We start from the raw sequence: 20,356 nt of genomic DNA on the forward strand, positions 1-20,356 counted from the left end.
TTGCTGGTAGGGCTGACCTTAATAATATTTGTCTGTTGGTTGAGGTTGTTGCGAAGTGATACTTATATCTGTTACATTCCTTATTGGTTGTCCATCAGCATGCTGACAATGCCTCATTCTGTACTTCAGTTATTTCTGTTTAATCATTATTTTAGAATATTGGTGGGAATATATTTAGAATATTGGTGGAAAAAAAACAGCCAACTGCCACATCACATGTCGGTTTCTATCTGGTCACTAAGTGTCCTTGTATTCCCGGTTTCCAGAGGACCCAGAAGATGGAAGTGAAGACAGCAGTGAGGAGGAAGAAGAAGAGCACAGTGTAGATATAAAAGTTCTGGAAGATGATTCTGCAGAAGTGTCAGTTGAGAACAGAGAGACAGCCAGTCATGAAGAAATGAAGGAAGATGTCCACTCACAAGAAGACAGCGATAATGACAGCCTTCATTCCACAGAAGGCAACAGTTCCATCAAAGATGAGAATGGAGATGAAGAGATGGCTTTCCCTGACACCTCGATAGACCTCTCCCATCTTCAGCCAAAAAGGTTTCAGGATTTTTGTACATTTGCTATGTAATGAATGAATACATTGCCCAGAACTGCTGTGGGTAGGTGGTTCCTGGTGGGTAGAGTTGGTTACTGGCCTGGTTCCTATGAAAAGTCTAAGCCATGACCATTCCTGTCAGAGACTCTCAGACATGCATCAGTCCTTCATTTATATTAATTTGTCACATGGGTAACCCCGAGACAAACAGTTGGGTGAAATCTCTCAAATACAAATTAAAGAGGAACAAGCAGGTCATACAAGCATTCAAGCCTGTGCAAGAGAGTAGGAGAGGACGATGCAGGCAGTCTCAGGCAGCAGTAACAAAAGTCTCCCTGGGTGGTAAGGAGTCTGCCCATCTTTGAATGCATCACATCATATTACCTGGCCCTCTATGGTTTTTTACCCTGATTTCACATGTAGTTTGCAGCCCTCAAAAAATTCTCTGTCTTCTATAATAAATATTTAGAAGAGCTTGACTTTGCTGAATGGAAAAGCTTTACTTTGGCTGGTATTCTTGTGCAATGTACAAATCATTCTCATTGCTTGGTATAAGAAAGCCATGTATAGTATGTATAGACCACTTTATGTCTAGACAACTTTCTCCTTAGTATAATCGGATATATCCTATAATGGGAACCCTTAGAGGTCCTTATTCCAAATTGTATAAGATGTATAGGAAGCTGGATAACAACTCATCCTGCCAGCACCTACCTGAATTGCAGTCTCACTTTTGCTTAGTAAATAATCCTTAATTTTAAACTTCTGGAGAGAATGGGTAAGGACTAGAACCTCCCCACCTTCTCTAGCTCTAATATTGAAATTAACTCCTGTACTAAACTGTCACCAGGATTCATAGTGAGCAGCAATTCTAACAGGAGCACAGTAATATAACACTGTTGTTAAATCAAAGGAGGGTTCAACTACCCATCAGGTTTTTTTTTTTCATCTTCTTATAGATGATCTGTCACTCCTAGTCTGGTGGCAACATTGTCACCAGGACATAAAGTAAAATGAAATCTCCACGTGGACACTTGGCAGGTTCCGATCTTCCCTCGCCCTGCCACAGTCTTGTAGCGCTTCATAGATAGTGTTTTGGTTGCTCTTTATTTGCTTACAAGAGCCGATATAACTGTGGTGCTTCTTTTTTTTTAGGACCGTGACCAAGACACCATCTACAGAGCCTGCTCAGACCCTGACAGAGGTAGGAGTATACACAGCATTTGCTTTCTTTAATTAAACTGTTCTTTTATCATTTGTAACCTACGTTTCTTATCTATATTTCTATTAGAATGACAAGTCAGTCGGTCGCAAACATTTATCAGCTAAAGAAAGACGGTAAGAAAAGCCTCATCTGACCAGTGATTGGTTCTACTAAGAAATGTAAATACACCATTTGAAAATAGCCTCATTTATTATTATCTGAAATAAGTGCTAGTGTTACTTTCCAGCCACGCAGATTCAAATGTAGATCAGAAACTGGCATTTGGTATTTTTGGTCATACACTTCTGATGTATGAGGTTCAGAACAGTACAGTTCTTGAAGTATTTGCATCTGTGTTAAATCCTTTGACTGAGAATGTATCTATTTCTATTTTTATGTCAGAGAAATGAAAAAGAAAAAGAAACCAAATGATTCAGAAAAATACCAACAGCAGGAAGATTCAGAAAAGATGGATGTGACTGCTTCCAAGGCTTCTCCACCAGGGGGCACAGTGCTGCCGCCATTGAAGAGAGGACAAAAGGTATGAAATGACTTAGGAATAATTGGATTACTATTATTAAACAGGATTTATATAGCACCAACATAATATGCAGCGCTGTACATTAAATAGGGGTTGCAAATGACAGACAAATTCAGACAGTGACACAGGAGGAGGAAAGGACCCTGCCCCGAAGAGCTTACAATCTACGAGGTGGGGGAAATTGGATGGCCATGTGTAGCCCTGTGAATAATACAATTACCTGAGCATGAACAGTGCAGTTACACTATAGAAATTTTATTAAAAGTAACAGTGACCATTTTTGACGTTTTAATATATTACATGTTAAAAATCTAATTGTAATTTAATAAAACAAATGCACTTTTAATCTATAGTTTGTCAAAATATCAATGAAAAATATCAGAAATGCCCTCCCTTTCGTGGAAACATAGAGAGAGCGGCAGACGATTAGCTTTCTACTGCATTGAGTGATACAAAGTTATAGGGGTGGCAGATAAAGAGTACAGACTGGGCTATGGAACGAGTAGAGTTTACATTTTTACAAGTTTTAGATTTGCATTTTGTTAAATCTCTGTGTATCTTTAATGCCGGGACTAAAGAAGGCATCATGTGTCCAACAGTAAAGAACAGCGGTCGCCAACAGGTGAAGAAAATTTTGGTGGTCTGCGGCTCTGGCTGGTGCTCCCCCCAGCGGAGTCAGAAGGATCCCGCTGGGGGGCGCACAGGCCAGAACTGTGGACCATGTCCCTGTACGCATCGCAGGCTCAGGGAGGTGGGTGAGTTGTGTCTCAGGACATAACCTGCCCACTCTCCCATCGCAGGCTCAGATCTGCTGGGATGGCGGGGTGGACGGGTCCTGGCTTCATGACATCACTCTGGGGAAGTGTCTTCCCCTTTGAGTGACACATAGCCCCCTGCGCATGCTGAGTCCATGAAATTAGTGGTCCGTGATGTCCAAAAGGTTGGGACCACTGGCGTAGAAAGCAGAGTGCCAAACTATTGCATGGTCCTGAAATATTTTAATTACAAGATTAAAAGCCAATATATTTGGAGGATTCAGGGGCTTTGGTTGCAGTGTACTCATCAATTTTTTTCATCGGGAACTACTGACTTTTACTCTTTGAAATATTTCTGGACTATTCGATACTTACACCATTGGACACATTTAGCCAAACTGTAACCTGTGCACATGTGACTATTGATCATTTTTCAGCTTAACATACACATCTATAGAGTATTTGACCCATTTAAAGAAATCCAATGCTTCACAGAGCCTCTTCTCTATATGAAGGCGTTAGATCTGAAAGCTTGTCCTGGAAAATTAAGTGTTACTGCAGATAAACATATCAACTACAGTTGTATGTCATATAGAACTCGCTTGCTTTCTTTGCAGCATAACAAGCTACAGTAAGACAGGTCAATGACCTGACAATATATCTCCCAGCAGAGCAACCTAATGATGACTATTCTCATTTCCTGTGGTGATATTGGTGTGATCTTTTTTTCTGATTAGTTCCTCTTTTTTGTCCTTTCAGAGTAAAATGAAGAAGATGAAAGAAAAGTATAAAGATCAAGATGATGAAGACAGAGAGCTTATCATGCAGTTGTTGGGGGTAAGAAGCACCGGACGATTTTTTGAACAGAACATGTTTTTGCCCCCCGCAGGTGATAAAATTGCTGCTTTGTAGTCTGCAGGTTCCAACAAGGAGGACAAGGGGAAAAAGGGAAAGAAGGGGAAAGAGAAGGAGGAAGCGGTAAAGAAGCAACCTCAGAAGGGAAAAGCAGGAAACAAGCCTGTAAAGAAAGAACACACTGAAGTCTTTATAACACAGACATTAGAAGACATTACCTTGGAGGAGCAGCAGGATGAGAAGGTGAGAGAGTATCTTTTTACTGAAATAACCTGGTGTTACTGGATAACTTCCTTAAATGATGGCTTCCTCTAGCTTTTCTACTTTGAGTCACGTACCTGTAAACTGCCCGTAGATCAGGAATGTCAAAGTGAAGTCAGAACTCCAGATCTGCATATTGTGAACATTTAAATTAATAGAAAACAAGTTGTGATCAAGCCAAAAGCTGTGGCTACTGAGTCAAAATAAGTCCTGGGGAGAAACATTTAGATCAGGGAAAGGAGACACTTTAAAGCAGCGGTCCCCAACCACCGGGCCGCGGCCCACTACCGGTCCGCGGCGGTGTTTTCAGTGGGCCGCGAGTACATGATCCATTATTGAAAACGAAGCGGCACCCAACCACCATCCGCGGACCGGAAGTGGTCCGCAGCGGATAAATTACTTCATTCTCCCCAGAACTTATTTTGACTCCGTAGCCACAGCTTTTGGCTTGATCACACCTTTGGTATTGAATGTTTTCTGTGATTCTTATAAACTTCTGAGAGTCTGTGCCATTGGAACCCAGCCCCCTAAAGGTATATTGAGATACAGTGCAGAAGCTGCCAGCACACAAGGCTTTGGAACACCAGAGGTAAGTATGCATCTGGGGAAATTCTGATAATTTAGGCCAGGGAAGTGGGCAAAAAAGCATTACTACATTGTTTTAAAGTGACTATGTTGGAGTCATCATAAAAAATGAAGCTGAAAGTTCCCTGTAGGGGAGGAGGCATTATAATTTCCTCTCTGGTAGTTCACCCACCATTGCTTTGTTTCAGCACTGCAGCATATATCACTGTAAACACTTCTGGTATTTTCAAATGCCTCTGCCCCCACTGCACTCCCTAGTTCCTCTACAGCTGGGACACAGGCATCCAATACACCCAGAAATGTGGAATGTGAAAGACTACTGTGGGTTGCAGGGCTGGAAAGAGTGATATAAAAGAAAATGTGTATTATACCCACCTCTATAAAAACTGTTTCTCTTTGAATATTTTTCATTGTCTATGGTTGTGGTATATCTGTTATCATTGTTTGTTATGATGTTTCACAGAGGATGATGCAGATCAGGACGCTCCAGGATCAGAGGTATTTTTCTTTTTGTTACATTACCTGCTTCAATTGGTTCAGAAAGAGCATGCATGTACACCAGGATCCTACTTTACCATTTGCATAGGATTTATAGATAGGGAAATGCCAGGGGTGCTTCCATCTTCTTACCTGCACAAAAACCCAGACCAAAAATGACAACAGCCTGCTGGCTACACTTCTGACACCACTTGGGTGCCTTTTTCAATTGCATTGGTGGAAGATAAAGATGATCTAAAGATACAAGGGTGTCCAGGTACCTGCTGTGAGAGATATGAGCCCACAGATTCCCTATGAATCCTAATTCTGTGGCTGTTTCACAGGTGTCATGTGACTACACCAAAAAAAGATATGTAGGCTGGTGTTAAGGTGAATTTTTTTTTTCTGTGATAAAGCAATAAATTAAACACAAAAAGCTAAAGCTCCATTATCACAGAGTTTAAGATAAAGTGTTTTTCCCCCACTGACCGTACAATGGGAGAATACCTTTCCCTTTGAATACATTCTGTTTTTAGGTGTCTTTGGTCATAATGAACTAATTCTCACAGCATAATACCAGAGCACAATAAAGAACTCTTTAGGATACATTACAGGGATATATAGCAGATGGGCTGGGTGAGATATCTATGCTGAGGTCCACGAGAGCCATGATGACCCAGCTGGGTGGAACATAAACCTTGTCCCTTTTCCCTCTAAAACAGTAATATGTGTTCTGCGTGTAGCTGCAGCCCAACACACACTAGCAGGTTGGGATTGGCTAAATATTTGTTTTTCTATGGCTAATGTAATATATTTTACCTACTTACAGGAAGCAGAAAATCTTTTGGACTCATTGACTGGACAGCCAGATGCAGAGGACATCCTGCTGTTTTCTGTACCGGTCTGTGCACCTTACACTGCCTTGGTGAACTACAAGTGAGTTTACTGTCAAATGATAAGCAAACATTAGAACATAATCATAATTTTTGTTTATCTGTGCCACGGGACTTTATTAACCCAATCAGTGTAAAAGATTTCAGAAGGATGTGTTATCTGAACCACAGACAATAGGGGGGATCCAATATTAGTTTAACCCCCCTAGCGGTAATCCCGAGTGTGACTGGGGGTGGCTTTTACATGCAAAAAGCAGTAATCCCAAGTCACACTCGGGGTTACTTTAGAAGCCCCCCTTACCTTTGCCCCGCGATCCAGAGGCGATCGAATGGTCCCGCTGTAATGCCTGGGCACCGGTCCGTCAGGGGGCGTGGCCGGGGGGGAAATTAATCCCGGCCACGCCACTGCTCCCATCAGCAGTGAGATGCGAAGCACAATGCAGGACTTCTGTAGTGTGCGTCACATCTCACTGCAGATGCAAACAGCAATAGCAAATTCCGGGGGTTTCGGGGAGCATTGGGGTGAGGCGGGCGGGACATCCCCACTCGCATCACCTGGGAGGATGAGTCATCTTCCAGGTGATGCGAGTGTTGGAATGTATTGGGGGGCGTGTCCGGGTGGGAAATTTAAAAGCAGATTACAATGTAATCTGCTTTTAAATGGGTTTTACAGTACAAAAACACCACACAACATAAAAATAAAAGTACCGTACATTTTGATTTTATTTTTAGATTACACTGTTGTCTATTATTTCATTATTGTTTTAAATTATTGTTTATATTTATGTATTATATTATAATTTATGATTATAATATAATAAATAAATATAATTATCATACCCTAAGAATTACAGGCCCACAATATAAACAAAAATGTCTATGCAAAAAAAAAAATAGGATCACTTTTTGCATAAAAAAACTGACAGAATTAGAACGCTAGGGGGGTTAAAATGCTACTAGTAGAATATTAAATTTTATTATCTTAGTGGGTCACTTTCAGTTCACAATATTGCATGTGTGTGTATATAATTTTTTTATCTTTATTTTATAGATATAAAGTTAAATTAACACCAGGAACACAGAAAAAAGGAAAAGGTAAGGTTGAGTAGGAAAACTCTTACCTTATAACCCACCAATTAGAAGACCAATTGTGTAGTTTGAATCTTCAATTATTTAAAAAAACATTGCTGAGTTTTTATTGCAGAGGATACGCTGTCTGCCAGCTATAGGCAAACTTTTTTCGGAATTTAAATTGAGCTGTAAATGTGCAGCATAATGTACGTCCCCGACCTCGGCTCTGTACCAGTAGGCTTAGATTTAGGTGTTTTTTTTATATTTTTCTAGAGTGGTATTGTATTAAAGTGTATGCAATTCCTAACATTAAACCTTTCTTATTTTCTCCATTTTGGTCTAATAAATATACTACTTTGGTATACTATTTGTTCATTAGGTGCACAAAAAATAGATATTGCTTCTGCAGAAATTGTGAACTTTAAGTTCCTGTAGTGAACAGAAAATACATTGCTTCTGCTGCACTGAAATCCTAAGCCTAGTTTGGATCATTTTTACTCTTTGGGGTATTCAGGAATTTTAGATAACCTTCCGATTTGGTACACAGACAAGGAAAGGGGGTGCTCTGTTGTCCAAATCAGAAGCAAAGGACCTAGAAAGACATGGCTACTCTTCAATTGATAGTTTAGCCAGTCAGCATTGACACCTTAAAGCAGAACTAAACTGGAAGAAAAAAAAATTACACTTACCTTTAAGATCGCAGATGCCTCGATGGCGCTGGACTTTCTCATCCTAGAATTCCTCTTTTTCCCAGCGCACAGGACCCGCCACCATCTTCTTCTGGGCACATTACCTGATCCCGTACTGCGCAGGTGTGAGATTGTGTGAGGTAGCCACTGTAAAAGGGGGAAAAAAAGAGCCAATCTCACTGCCAATGCGTGAGATTAGCATCTCTTTCCCCTTAATAGAAAAAAAGCATGCCTGAGATTGGGCATGTGCAGAAGGAGCACCCAGAGCCTCCCGGGATATGTGACGTAGGTATCCCAGGAGGCTCTACACTTCCACGGCAATCAAGACATAAAGGGGTGCTGCACCTTTTTTTTGTGTGTCAAAAAAGGTGTTACACTTGGAAAAAAATTTATATTTTCCTTTACATATAAGGGTTGTCTACCCTTTTATGTAAAGTGAGAATGCTGAGTTCAGGTATGCTTTAGGAAAAAAAGTGTTACTGATAGGCTTACCAGGTATAATTTAAAATGAAAAAAAAAAAAACTTAGAAGAAATCAAATGCAGCCACCACATCTAAGGACAGGCAGGCTGCAATATATTATAGTTGTGTTCTTGGGTTAAGAATAACACATATCAAGTCTTACATTGGTAAATTCCTGCTAATTGATGTCTTGAGTGGCTAAAATTAATTTTTCTTTCTGCAGCTGCTAAAACCGCACTGAACAGTTTCATGCATTACAAGGAATGCTCTGCTCGAGAGAAGGATTTATTACGCAGCGTGAAGGTAAGAACTCCCATCATGGAGACAAAAGCACCTACTGATTGTATGCAGGCATTCAGTCTGATCTGTAATCATGGATTCTTTTGTTTTGCAGGACACAGACTTGTCCAGAAATATGCCAGGAAAGGTGAAAGTATCAGCTCCAAATCTACTCAATGCAAAGAAGAAATGAGTGTCAAATCAAAGTGACTGTGTATATGTACATACTGAAGTGTTCAGAAGTTGCTGCTATCTTGAGGTTAAACTGCCACAGTCTGCAAAACGTAAATTGGCTTGAATATAAGGAAAAGGTGGGTTTTTACCTGATTGGAGAAAAATACCTAAAAGAAAGGGGATATTCAGCCCCCAAAAATGTATGTGTATGGCAGACTTCCTGTTCTTGGAAATGAGAAGATTTTTTCCAGTACTAATGCAGATGGAAGTATGAACTGCTCTTTAGAGTTTCTAAACTTTTCATGCTGTATACAAAGTTAGAAAAAGGTTTGATTTTAATTATTACTTTTAGAAAGGTGAGATAGCCTCCCTTTCCTAATACAACCCCCCCTAGGTGATGATTAGCAGGGGTATCCCACGCCCAACCTTCTGATTTAAAGAAAAAAATGCTCTCTAAAAGTGGTAAGGCACTTTAACAACAACCAGAACTGCATTTGTTTAAATTTACCTTATTATGGTGGCAAACACTTGATAGTAAATTGGAATGCTCACCCAAAATTATTAAAATCAACTCCAGGGTATATGTACTGGAGGAAAGGGTAAAATTCTGAGGTATTACTGGTTGTTTAGATCACATGACCCAGAAGTACAAGGCTCTAACTAGGCTCTAACAAGGCTATAACTTTTGTTAGCCCTGAAGTATTCACTTTGCAAACCTAGTAGAAGACAGGCTGGAGATGTACAATATTCACACAATATAATCTGGTCTTGTTCTATTGATTCTAAATATCTGTACACAGTGATATCCAGCTCTGTCTGGGAGCACTGCCACAATGCTGCATCTGCTTACACAGAATAAAGCCCATGTGAATTTATAAGCTGAACTACAAGGAGTAATGATTTTGAAGCAAGTATTAAAATGTAATAAGTTTTTACTTTAAAAATAAAGTACAATGTATTTTTGTTGTATTCACTTTTTTCCTAAATTGATTTTTAACGTCTACCCACACAGAGACGTGGCCTGTGAGCAGCCTCTGCTGCAAGTGCATACCTATCCTCGTATTCCCCTCCTATTGCTTGTGGTCTCCCTGCAGCTGCCCTTTCTCCATTACTGATACCTTGTCCTGCACTATGTGAAGGTGGCTATCTTGGTAGACAGGGTTTTGCTTTCTAATGTCAGAGCTGCCCCATAGTAATAGCTGGTGAAGTAATGACCAAGAATCATCACAGATTGAAATACTCAGGGAGGCTACAGGCATCTCTCAATCTTCTGATAGCAATCAGAAACAGCCATCACTTAGATACTGCAGGCAGACAACAATAAAGGGGCAGGAGGAGTGCTTGGGTACAATCACAGGTTAGGTAATGCACGGCTGTTTTTCAAAAAGGAATTAAAGACAAAAAAGCATTTCTAGACATTCCCGAAAAAACTAAGAATGCATCAGTCAGTACAGATAAAAATATATTTAAGTTGTGATAGTGTGTGGAGACACCTTCTCTTTTCCTTGTACCAGATACCTCTGTCCTAGAATTCACATAAAACACACAAAAATGAACAATAGTCCAGACTACATAGACTAAATTCTTCATATTTATTGATATATTTACACAAAATTAATAAATCTACAGAATCAAAAACACAACACTAGAACACAATCACTATATACAGCTGTATATCAGTTTGGTTCTCATGAGCCACATGTGTTAACACTGGCAAACCTCTGATGAAGGCTGTGGAGGAGATGTTTAGGTAGACAGTCCAGGGAGCCGGACAGAATCTCTTTATAGAGAATTACCGTCTCTAGGCAAAGCCTAAAAGTCAATGAGACATGTATTAAAAACTAGGATAACAGCCTGGTTTATGCCTCCTTAATAGATGGGGGGTTCAGGAGGATAAATACCAGCTACAAACAAACAATTTTTCCTGATGTAAAAAATTGCAACCATACAGGTAGGTCCTTTATTGCAGAAGGGACAGCCAATGTCCCTTCTAGCATTAAATATACATACTTGCAGGATTGCCATTCTTTTTATTTACATTTAGCTGTTGTCTGTCTACACAGCTGCGGGCCCTGCTATCTTTCCACTCCTTGGTGTTGGATCTTTACCTATCTTAATTGGCAGGCCGGGAAGATGTTAGGATACGGACTGGCATAACCCAGCATCCTGCACTTCCAAAACAGGTAGATAATTTTTTTCCTGCAGCAGGCACATTGCATTTCCCTTCTGCATTAAAAATTCCTCCTGTTCGTAATTTTAGAATGTGGAACTATAACTGTTTTACCCATCTATACACTACACAAATCTTTAGTCATATGAAGTATTAAAGAATATCTAAGGTGACATATGTAACTAACCTTACAAGAGACCTTGGCTGAACGGAGAACACCAGCACTTCGTTACTATGAGCCTGTACAGATAAAGAAGAAAGAAACCTCAGAATCCCCATACAAATCCCACCAGACTATAGGTCGTTCCAGCAATACATGGTATGACTTTACCGCTTTATGGTGGGCAAGCAGATTGTTGGCACATCCTCCAAAGACAAATATTTCACCCTCTTTACTGGCACATGCGGTATGCCACAACCTAGAAATTGAAAATGACAACACTTAATTTGTTATTTGGATAAATGTAATGCAGTTTATTCTCACATTGCTATTCCAAACATGGGAATGTAAAGAAGCCCCCAGCCCTGAAGGTGCTGAACACAAACCAATGTATAGTGCAAGTGTTCCCTATAATAGTGTAAAGTGCTAAGACCTCTATGTGATCACACACAAGATAGAAAACTGCACACCTGTGAGCAAAGGACAGACGTAGCAACACGTTTATGATTATTGCAGCAATGGAGGGCATCTACCAAACCAGAGACATTTGGCTGGAAGTACACTTTAAGCAAATGATGCATATCCCTTTAAAGCTTGCCTAAGCTTAGGTGATTGAAACGAGATGACTGCAGGTAGTTACAGCTCCAAACTATTTTTTGTGAACATGTTTTTGGTTAGTTGATCAGCACACAACGTCTAAATCAACGGGACTAAACACAAAATGATGTATTACCTGGGTTTATCACTGTGACAGCTCTGGAAAGGGATCCACTCATTAGTCCTGAGATCGTACAGCCATGTGTCACCTGCGTAAAGATCACAAAACATTAGACTTGTAATGACCGGAATGGACAGTATTGTGTAACTGCCTATTGACCTATAAAATGTGAAGCTACCCCCTCCTGTAAAGGGTTAATTCACATGGGCAGTTGTGCCTGTAGATATAGGGTGGCTGAATACCTGTTGTGTAATTGGTTCCCCATATTTGTCCATGTCTTACCTAGCATCAGATTATAGGATTGACACAATCGTGTAACTCCTGATGCCTGTGCAGTCTTTGGCTGTGTTAATGTGTTAATTTCTGCTGCAGCCTTTCACTTTGTAACGGTCTACAGAATTACAATCTCTCTGTAAGGAAGCGATTGTATCAAGGGGTCCTAAATAAAGCTAATAAGTAAAATCATTGCATGGTTAGTAAAGTCAGGCACTTACATAAAGGTTGCTTATCAGTGGTAAATCCTCCAAAAAGAAACAGAGTCTGAGAAGAAGCTTGTGTCAACGAATGCCAGGACCTTCCCACTGGGATAACACCTTGTGCAATCCTATGACAAGAAAATGAAGTAGATTAAAGCGTATATCCTAAATACTATTCACACACTATATTTTTTTTTTATTGTGCATTTACTCAGTCAGGTATAAAAAATCTCAGGTCTTGGCCAAAAGACCCAGTGTAGGAGGCAGCTGAGAAAAAGGTGCCATGATTTAGTGCCATACTTAATACAACATGCAAACCCAAATATAATGGGTATTTTTGCACCCCTGCACTGCCACCCTAGGGTCACTATCACCGCAGGCCCCAGCCAGACCAGGAAGCACCCATCTACATCAGCAGGCAGTACTGGGGAGTAACCCCCCCAGCACCATGCAGGGAGTACGAACCACAGGCATTCCCACCCCTGCAGAACACCTGGGTTTCCTTCTATCCAAAACTGGCAATAACATGTAATAGCTAGCAAACAATGCTAGCAATAACAATGCTAGCTGTTCACCTCAAAATTCCCAGGCATTGTCAGATGAGAGGACAAAGGGTACCTATGTGCCAAAGTTCAGGAAACTTCCTAGTTCTTAGGGCACACTGAAGGAATCCCATTGATAGTAAATGTAAGACCGGCCACTTCCTGAAAAAAATGCTTAAACTATAAAAGGGAACTTTGAGCTCTGAGTCCCACGAGCAGAGAATCTTCTGCACGGCTTCTATACATCTTACAAGAACTGGTATTGATTACCAGAGGCTGGAAGTCATGGCTGTCTGTAACCACACTGAACTACATGAACATCATCCATCATCAAAGTGCCCTGTAGTCAGATTGAGGAATCAAGCTTTTGGTTAGCATGGTCACCATAAATATATCAGCAAAGCCTGAATCATAAGAGCTCTGGGCATAGTGACCGCAAACATTTACACCAGAATAATTTGTAAAGATGACCAACTCTGTAATAACATGAAAAGTAAAACGTCCACTGTGTGGTAATAAAAAAAAAAAAAGATAAATAACTTACACTTCATGCCACTCCCAAGTATCAAAATTCAGATAGTACAGATCGTTCATCCTGGAGTCCTGAAATAAAAATGTAAAGAATAGAATGCTTTGTTCAATAAAAATGAATGAAAGGAAGTAAAGGAACAGGTCATCAGACCCCACTGATACTCACTCTGTATCTGCCACCAAAAACATAACCTCGATTTCCAACCGTGGCACAAGCATGGGCTGCACGAGGAGAGGGGCATTTACCCTGGGAAGAAATTTTATAATAAATAATAAAAATAATAATAATAATTTTATTAATAAACATAATTTTTCTGAGGAAGTTTTGAGTTACAATTCTGAATAAGTAAGACTGATTTTGAAATCCAGTAAACATATACACATTCCAGGCACAGCTTAATTGGTAAAAGACAAAACTGAGTAATTCTGCTTATGTGTTTTAGACCTAAGGGGGAATTCAGTATGCTGTATGGAGCACAGAGAAAAGAAATATTTCAATGCCATTCACTAACTATTTAGATTTTGCTGAACAATAATATGAAGTATCTGCAAAACCCACGGGGAACATTTCAGTACAATATTTTGTCTTTAAAACAATCTAAAGTCTTTAAAGGTTAAGGGATATACAATCCAGCCTCCAAGTATCATCTATGGGTGCCAACCCCACTATATGTACAGGTATGAAAAGAACAAAGGAGAAAAAAACTGGCTTTTTTAACAGCAAACTTAAATCACAACAGGATAAACAGTTCACATAATTTTATGTAACATAGATCAATCAAATAGCAAGGTCATTCCCATTCAAAACTCTATGGGAGATTAGCTCTGGCTGTCACACAGAACCCTTTGCCCTACCTTACGCCAGAAATCTCTGTGGAACTAATTGTGCCCAAACTCTCCTGTGAGGTATGCTTTTAAGGAAGTCTTTCCATCTATCTACAATTCGTAACGCTCTCCATAAATCCCTTGAGGAAGCCTGTAGACACATCGGGTCACGAGACGGTATACCTACATATATTTTTTTGTAATCTATAGATTAGGGATCCTCTGTGTAGATACAAGGTCTCATCTCCCATAGAGTTCTGAATGAAATGGACCTAGGTATTTGATCTATGTTACATAAAATTATTATTATTATTATTATTATTATGTATGAACTGTTTATCCTATTGTGATTTAATAAAATTAAGTTTGCTGTAGAAAAACCCCAGCTTTTTCTCCTTTGTTCTTTACATATCAACTTTCTACAGTCTACACCAACTTCCAAGCAAAGGGGGAAATGAATATTTACTCAAAAGCAAGGAGACTAATAATGAATATGACCTACAAGGCTGTAATGTCATCTCATTATAATAAACTGGACAGGAAGGTCACATTTACCTTTAAATGCTCCTATATATGACTGAATTAGGGTAACGTTAACAATATTGTATATTTAGTGTCTTGAATAACCTGAGATTAGCTTTTTATCGGTTTATAAAAATGATGAAAATAACAAAGACAGATCATATATAAAGAGTGAATTATTACCGTAGGTACAATGCGACTCCAAGTGAAGCTGTCCAGGTTCAACACATGAATGTGATTGTTCCAGCCTCTTGGATGTCCTGCGTTCTGAAAAAACAAAATATAGATGAATAAAACAAAGTCACAGAACCTCTCTTTGGACTAGCTAACTGTAGCTTTATTAAGGAGGACGGCATGGGTGCCTTAAACCTAAAGGTCTCCACTACCCTTACACATTTACTAACCTAAGCCCATTTCCCATCCTCCACCCAACTGAAATGGAACAATCCCATCCACATGTGTACTGTTTTGGTATCACTAAGGCTACGTACACACGTCAGATGATTCACATCCTATGTAAGCCTCAGCTTATATAGGACGAGAATCTGGTGTGTGTACAGCACTTGTTGTCTCATTACGTCACCGGTCCTAGCGGATCCATGGACGAGGAGCGATCATAATGAAAGTGAAGGGGCGAGAGCGCAGCGGGGCCCCTCCCCATACAGCAGAATGGCATGGTATGTACAGAGCTCGTTCATGCATTGTTCAGTCTTTTGTCATTGGAAAGGATCATGTACAACTACAATTATTGCACGTGTGTACCTTGACTAAATCATTAAAAGGTTTGTGTGTACCTGTCCTAACACACAGAGGGGAACGCAATGTCCCCCCTCACCCCCCCCCATTCTGTTTTAAATGTTTGTTTTCAAAAATACAGATCATATACAAACTAAGTGCACAAATTAAAATATTCAATATTTCAATATTCTTCAAAAAAGAAAAAAATCTAAAGTTAACCAAAAACTATTCTTGTTTTGTCATGTGTAGAAACACACTATGAAAAGAACTATATAGTAGTAATCTGTTTTACTAATACAACAACAATATACAGCCTATAGAACACATACTCCAAATGAAGTTTCATCAAATTCAAAAGTCCCGACTGAATCTTCTCTATAATAGCCATAGCCGCCAAAGTAGATCAGCCTAAAAGAGAAAAATGGGGGGGTTATATATGTATAGGTGATTATATGTATATACACAGAACAGTCTCAGACAGATAGAAACGTGTCTACAATCAGCCATTACATAAATCTATCATGACTACAAAACTGGCCACACACAAAACTGAAATATATAATGTCCTATAGATGTGCTACACCTAGGTAATATGGGGTCTATACATTCAGTTTGTATGCAGGTGCTTACTGAAAAGTTGGATCACAATACCAGCTTAAAAACATTTCTAGGGAGAATACTGCCCATATAGAAACAGTTCCTGGATATATACATTTTATATCGGCCAGTAGAACGATAAAGGTTCTGGGGAGAAGGGAAAAGCCCTCCAAATAAATTAACTTACTACGTGGTAACAGAAGAAGTCATATGTTATATTCCATTATTATTATTATTATTATTATTAATAAACATGATTTATATAGCACCAACATATTACGCAGTGCTGTAATATTCCATCACATTTCTCAAATATTATACAATCTGACAACAGGACAGCTAGAAGTAACACCAAGAACTGGTGTACAATGCAAATTGGTTCCTTCACACCATAACCTGGATATTGTCCAAGCCCTTCTCTATAGATGCCATGTTTTTTTACCCCACATTGGTGATGGCCAACTATCACTGTACCCTAAGCATACACACAAATTAGAGGTTAGCACTCTGGCCTTTGTAGTGCTGGGTCCCAGGTTTGAACTGACAATCAGGCCAGGGATGATTTCTATTGCATTTCTCTAATAAACTCACTTGTTCTGATAAACCCACACACCCAGCTTGTCTTTCGGTGATGGCGGGATTCCTTTACACTCCACTTTCTCCCAGAAAAGATCACCATCTCTAGTGTTCAAATTTACAGTAAATAGCTGCAAACAAAAAGACAGAACAGAGAAAACAAATATGAGATTAAATATTGTATAGGTCGTGTTGCCCTTGCTGGGAATCTACTGACCATGTTAGTGTTTCCACGGGCGTGATGACCTCCAAATAAATATAGCACATTGTCCACACAGGCTGCACAACTGCCAGACATGGAGGGAGGAACACTTCCCTTTGTCTTCATCCTCTGCCTGGAATAAAACACAACAACACTGGGATAAGGAAACATGTCTGAATTATGATCATTTCACTACATTTAGATAAAAAAGACCCAGTATTCTCCTCAGAATTTATATAAGAACTGGTGGGAAGAAGCTGTAGGCGGGTGGCAGCTGATTACCCAACTTTTCAGTAATCACCCAATAGCAGCCGGGTGGTTACTAGAAAGTGCTGGGCGGTGCGCCTGGCTAAAAGGGACCGGGGAGAACACTGAAAACTATATGTAGGCTGCTACCTCCAAATGTCCTTGACTGTCATGCTAATTCTGTTGCTTTAATATTTAAATCATTGCCCGGGACAAGTGTGCAGAACAGGCGCTCCGAGCCGGGCTTTTATACCTATTATGTCAGCAACCAAAGCTGGGAAAAAAGCATATCAACCCGACATCTATCAAATGGAGAACAGAGACTTCTTCTCACCTAAGAAAGCATTTCTTTAAGGCTGAACTAAAATAATTTAAAAAAAAAATCTCACTCCTGTATTCCTGCATTGGGTCCGGCACCGTCCTGGGATCCTCCCTCATCCTGGTGCAGAGGAAGTGCAGGGTACCACCACTTTCCTCAGGCTACATAACCCAATCTCGTATTGCTCAGGTGCACGATCAGGTAACGTAATCGCTGTAAATAGGCAAAAAAAAAAAAAGAGTGCCGATCTCACTGCACATGTGTGAGATTGGCATTTTTTTTCCAGTGTAGGAAAAAGCCCCATCTGCACATGCCCAATCTTTAGCATGCGCAAATGGAGCAGCCGGAAGCCTCCTGGCATACCCACGTCACACGTGCTCCCATTCTGTCTTTACCAGCACAATAAAACAAAAGGCTTGTAACTCCTTACAGGAAAATGTATCCAGGACAGGAAGTGGAGTCATCTTTAGTTCTACAGTCAGCAGCAGCAAGGACTTTACCTATTGGAGAACTCTGACTTTTCATGGAGGTGTGTCAGATCTCTGCAGAGATATCTCTGAATTACCAGAAGGAATTGTTGGACCTCTGCAGAGAGCTCTTGCTCTAACCAATCACAGGAAGCATGTTAAACCTCAGCAGGAGCTATTGCCTTGACAAGGAGGATATGTTGGACCTCAGCAAAGAGCTGCAGCTCAGATTTATTATGAAGGGAGCATGTCAGACCTTTGTAGAGAACTCCAGTTCTAACCTACTGGGCGGTATGTTTGAACACTCTAACTCTGATATACAAGGGGTCATGCTGGACCTCAGCAGAGAACCTTAGCTCCCATTTACCAGCGAGACCATTGTCAGACCTCTAACTCTGATTTACCAGGGGGGACCTCTGCAGAGAGCCCATTGCTTGTACACAGTGAGATGCTTGCCACCCATACACACAGACTGCCATCTTGCACCTACCAGGTTCCATGTTCCATTTCATAAACCCAGATTTCATCTCTTGGCAAATAAAAGTCATAAAATCCACGAACGGGGGCATTCTGTAAAATAAATGGAAAACAAGATAACAATTAACTTCAAGGGCAGATATACAACTTTTTCCCCCATAACTTTCTGCCCTGGAAATTCAACAGGAAATAAAAGAAAATACCCTTCAGGGGAATTTCTCTTGTTAAGGTGGCTTTTCACTGGTATGTACACAATGTATGGAGATAATGAAAACATCAATTCTGTTGTGATATAATGAAAACTGGGGCATTTTAGATGTCTGTCCTGTTCCTTGCTCAGTTTAGAATCACTCTGCTTCCTGATCCTCAGTGACCCCAAGGCACAGACCCCCATAACAGACCCCATAACATACCCCTACAGCAGACCGCCACAACAGACCCAATACCAGACCCCCACAACAGACCCCATAACATAGGCCTACAGCAGACCCCCACAACAGACCCTATAACAGACCCCCATAAGCAGCCAGTGACTCTCTCCAGCAGCTCTCTGCTCCAGACACATCCAATCAGCATGGCGCTTGGTGGAGAGGCCGGGCATAGGAGAGATGGTGGCACAGGAAGCAGCTGCCATTACTGTTTAGTTACTCAGTAACAGGGGCCATAGTAACCCTCCCAGGCCCAAGTGACGACCAAATTTTTTGGGCGCCAATGGCTGAGCATTGCTGCATCTTCCTCAGTGCATGTCTAGGACCAGCCAGCCATTAGCAGCAATGCATTCCTGACACATATTGCAACTGTTGCTAAACAACAGGACAGAATATTCATACTTTATTCATTCTGATATTTGTATTAATGTCCTAACATTTGTATCCCCATGGATAGTGTGAGGCAGTAATGGTTGGTGCGGTGTACACAGAGCAGCCCGTCACCTTATATCCTCCCCACACAAACATCCGGGTCCCGTCACTGACAGCCACGTGACCGCTGCGTTCTGCCGGGACGCTGTCATCTGTCGGGCTCCCTGCGTCTTCATCATCTTCGTTTTCCTCATCCTCCTCCACATCCGCGGGGGCCTCCTCGTTCTCATCCGCCATCCCTAAACTCTTCCACAATCGTCACCGCGGCGGCAGAAGTCCCTGCGTTCTGCGTCACGGGCGTAATGAAAGATCACGGAGCCGCCATGATTGATGAGGGCATGGGCAGAGGGTTGACCAGCGCCTCCTAGAGGCAGACTGCGATACTGTACATTACTATTACTTGGTATTGTAGGGGAAAGTTTTGTATCATTATTATTATTATTATTATTATTATTATTATTATTATTAATAATATTATAAGGGGTTTGCAAAGGACACATACTTTAAAGATAAGTAGAATTAATAGCACATGAGAAAGAAACAAACCTAATAAATCAGTGACAGTCATCTTACTAAAAGCTAATAGCAACGAATATTTCACCGTTAGTTGTGTTATCTTTGATATTACTAAAGAAATACAAAATATATGTTTGCTTTTTCTCACTCATTATGGGTTTATTTGATTCTAAGACCAAACAAGAAATCATAGTTATCAAAGTCAAACTGTTTGATGGCATTAAATATAATAGTAAAGAAAATACACACATACTTACCTAAAAGAACATCTGAGAAATAAACAAATAAAATAAAACAATCGGATGAGAATGCGTATTGGCAGAGCGGGGTGACTGAAGCGTACGGCTCGGCAACTTAACACTACACTGACGTCACCCGAAATCTGGGGGTCACTGGGGCCTGGGGGGTTACTATGGCCCCTGTTACTGGGTAACTAAAGAGTAATGGCAGCAGCTTCCTGCACCTCCATCTTTCCTATGCCCCGCCCTCTCCGCCAAGCCCTGTGCTGATTGGACGTGTCTGGAGCAGAGAGCTGCTGGAGAGAGTCACTGGCTGCTTATTGAGGTCTGTTATGGGGGTCTGTTTCACCGTCTCTAGTACAGTTCGTGATTTTAGTGCAATATAA

General features: G+C 40.5%; 2 protein-coding genes across 2 annotated transcripts in view; one reads left to right on the forward strand and one right to left on the reverse strand.

Moving 5' to 3' along the window:
• NEMF (nuclear export mediator factor) overlaps positions 1–9,758 on the forward strand; it is a 35,792-nt gene extending 26,034 nt beyond the window's left edge. Inside the window, 11 exon segments of the mRNA XM_072428921.1 lie at positions 267–546; positions 1,700–1,748; positions 1,836–1,882; positions 2,151–2,289; positions 3,804–3,881; positions 3,957–4,142; positions 5,211–5,243; positions 6,052–6,158; positions 7,167–7,210; positions 8,560–8,639; positions 8,731–9,758. Of these exon segments, the coding sequence (XP_072285022.1) occupies positions 267–546; positions 1,700–1,748; positions 1,836–1,882; positions 2,151–2,289; positions 3,804–3,881; positions 3,957–4,142; positions 5,211–5,243; positions 6,052–6,158; positions 7,167–7,210; positions 8,560–8,639; positions 8,731–8,808 (1,121 nt within the window). The 3' untranslated portion in view covers positions 8,809–9,758.
• Positions 9,759–10,362: 604 nt separating this feature from the next.
• On the reverse strand, positions 10,363–19,494 carry KLHDC2 (kelch domain containing 2). Its single transcript, XM_072428920.1, has 13 exons — positions 19,288–19,494; positions 18,369–18,448; positions 16,862–16,979; positions 16,660–16,775; positions 15,801–15,879; positions 14,917–15,000; positions 13,553–13,633; positions 13,400–13,458; positions 12,332–12,441; positions 11,853–11,925; positions 11,291–11,378; positions 11,147–11,199; positions 10,363–10,601 (listed from the first exon to the last, which is right to left on the reverse strand). The coding sequence occupies exons 1-13, from the start codon at positions 19,450–19,452 to the stop codon at positions 10,478–10,480; spliced, it is 1,230 nt and encodes a 409-aa protein (XP_072285021.1). The 5' UTR covers positions 19,453–19,494; the 3' UTR covers positions 10,363–10,477.
• Positions 19,495–20,356: the final 862 nt, after the last annotated feature.

The sequence above is a fragment of the Pyxicephalus adspersus genome, chromosome 12 (genome assembly GCF_032062135.1).
Source record: "Pyxicephalus adspersus chromosome 12, UCB_Pads_2.0, whole genome shotgun sequence".
In the NCBI taxonomy this organism is placed as follows: domain Eukaryota; kingdom Metazoa; phylum Chordata; class Amphibia; order Anura; family Pyxicephalidae; genus Pyxicephalus; species Pyxicephalus adspersus.

Bases quoted from the DNA above. Each gene is read 5' to 3' on its own strand.
- KLHDC2 (XM_072428920.1), bottom strand. From the start codon at position 19,452: ATGGCGGATGAGAACGAGGAGGCCCCCGCGGATGTGGAGGAGGATGAG. The intron at 15,880-16,659 runs GTGAGTTTATTA...TTTCTCTTTTAG, and splicing joins GTGTGGGTTTATCAGAACAA to GCTGATCTACTTTGGCGGCT. The intron at 11,926-12,331 runs GTAAGTGCCTGA...ATCTTTACGCAG, and splicing joins CACTGATAAGCAACCTTTAT to GTGACACATGGCTGTACGAT.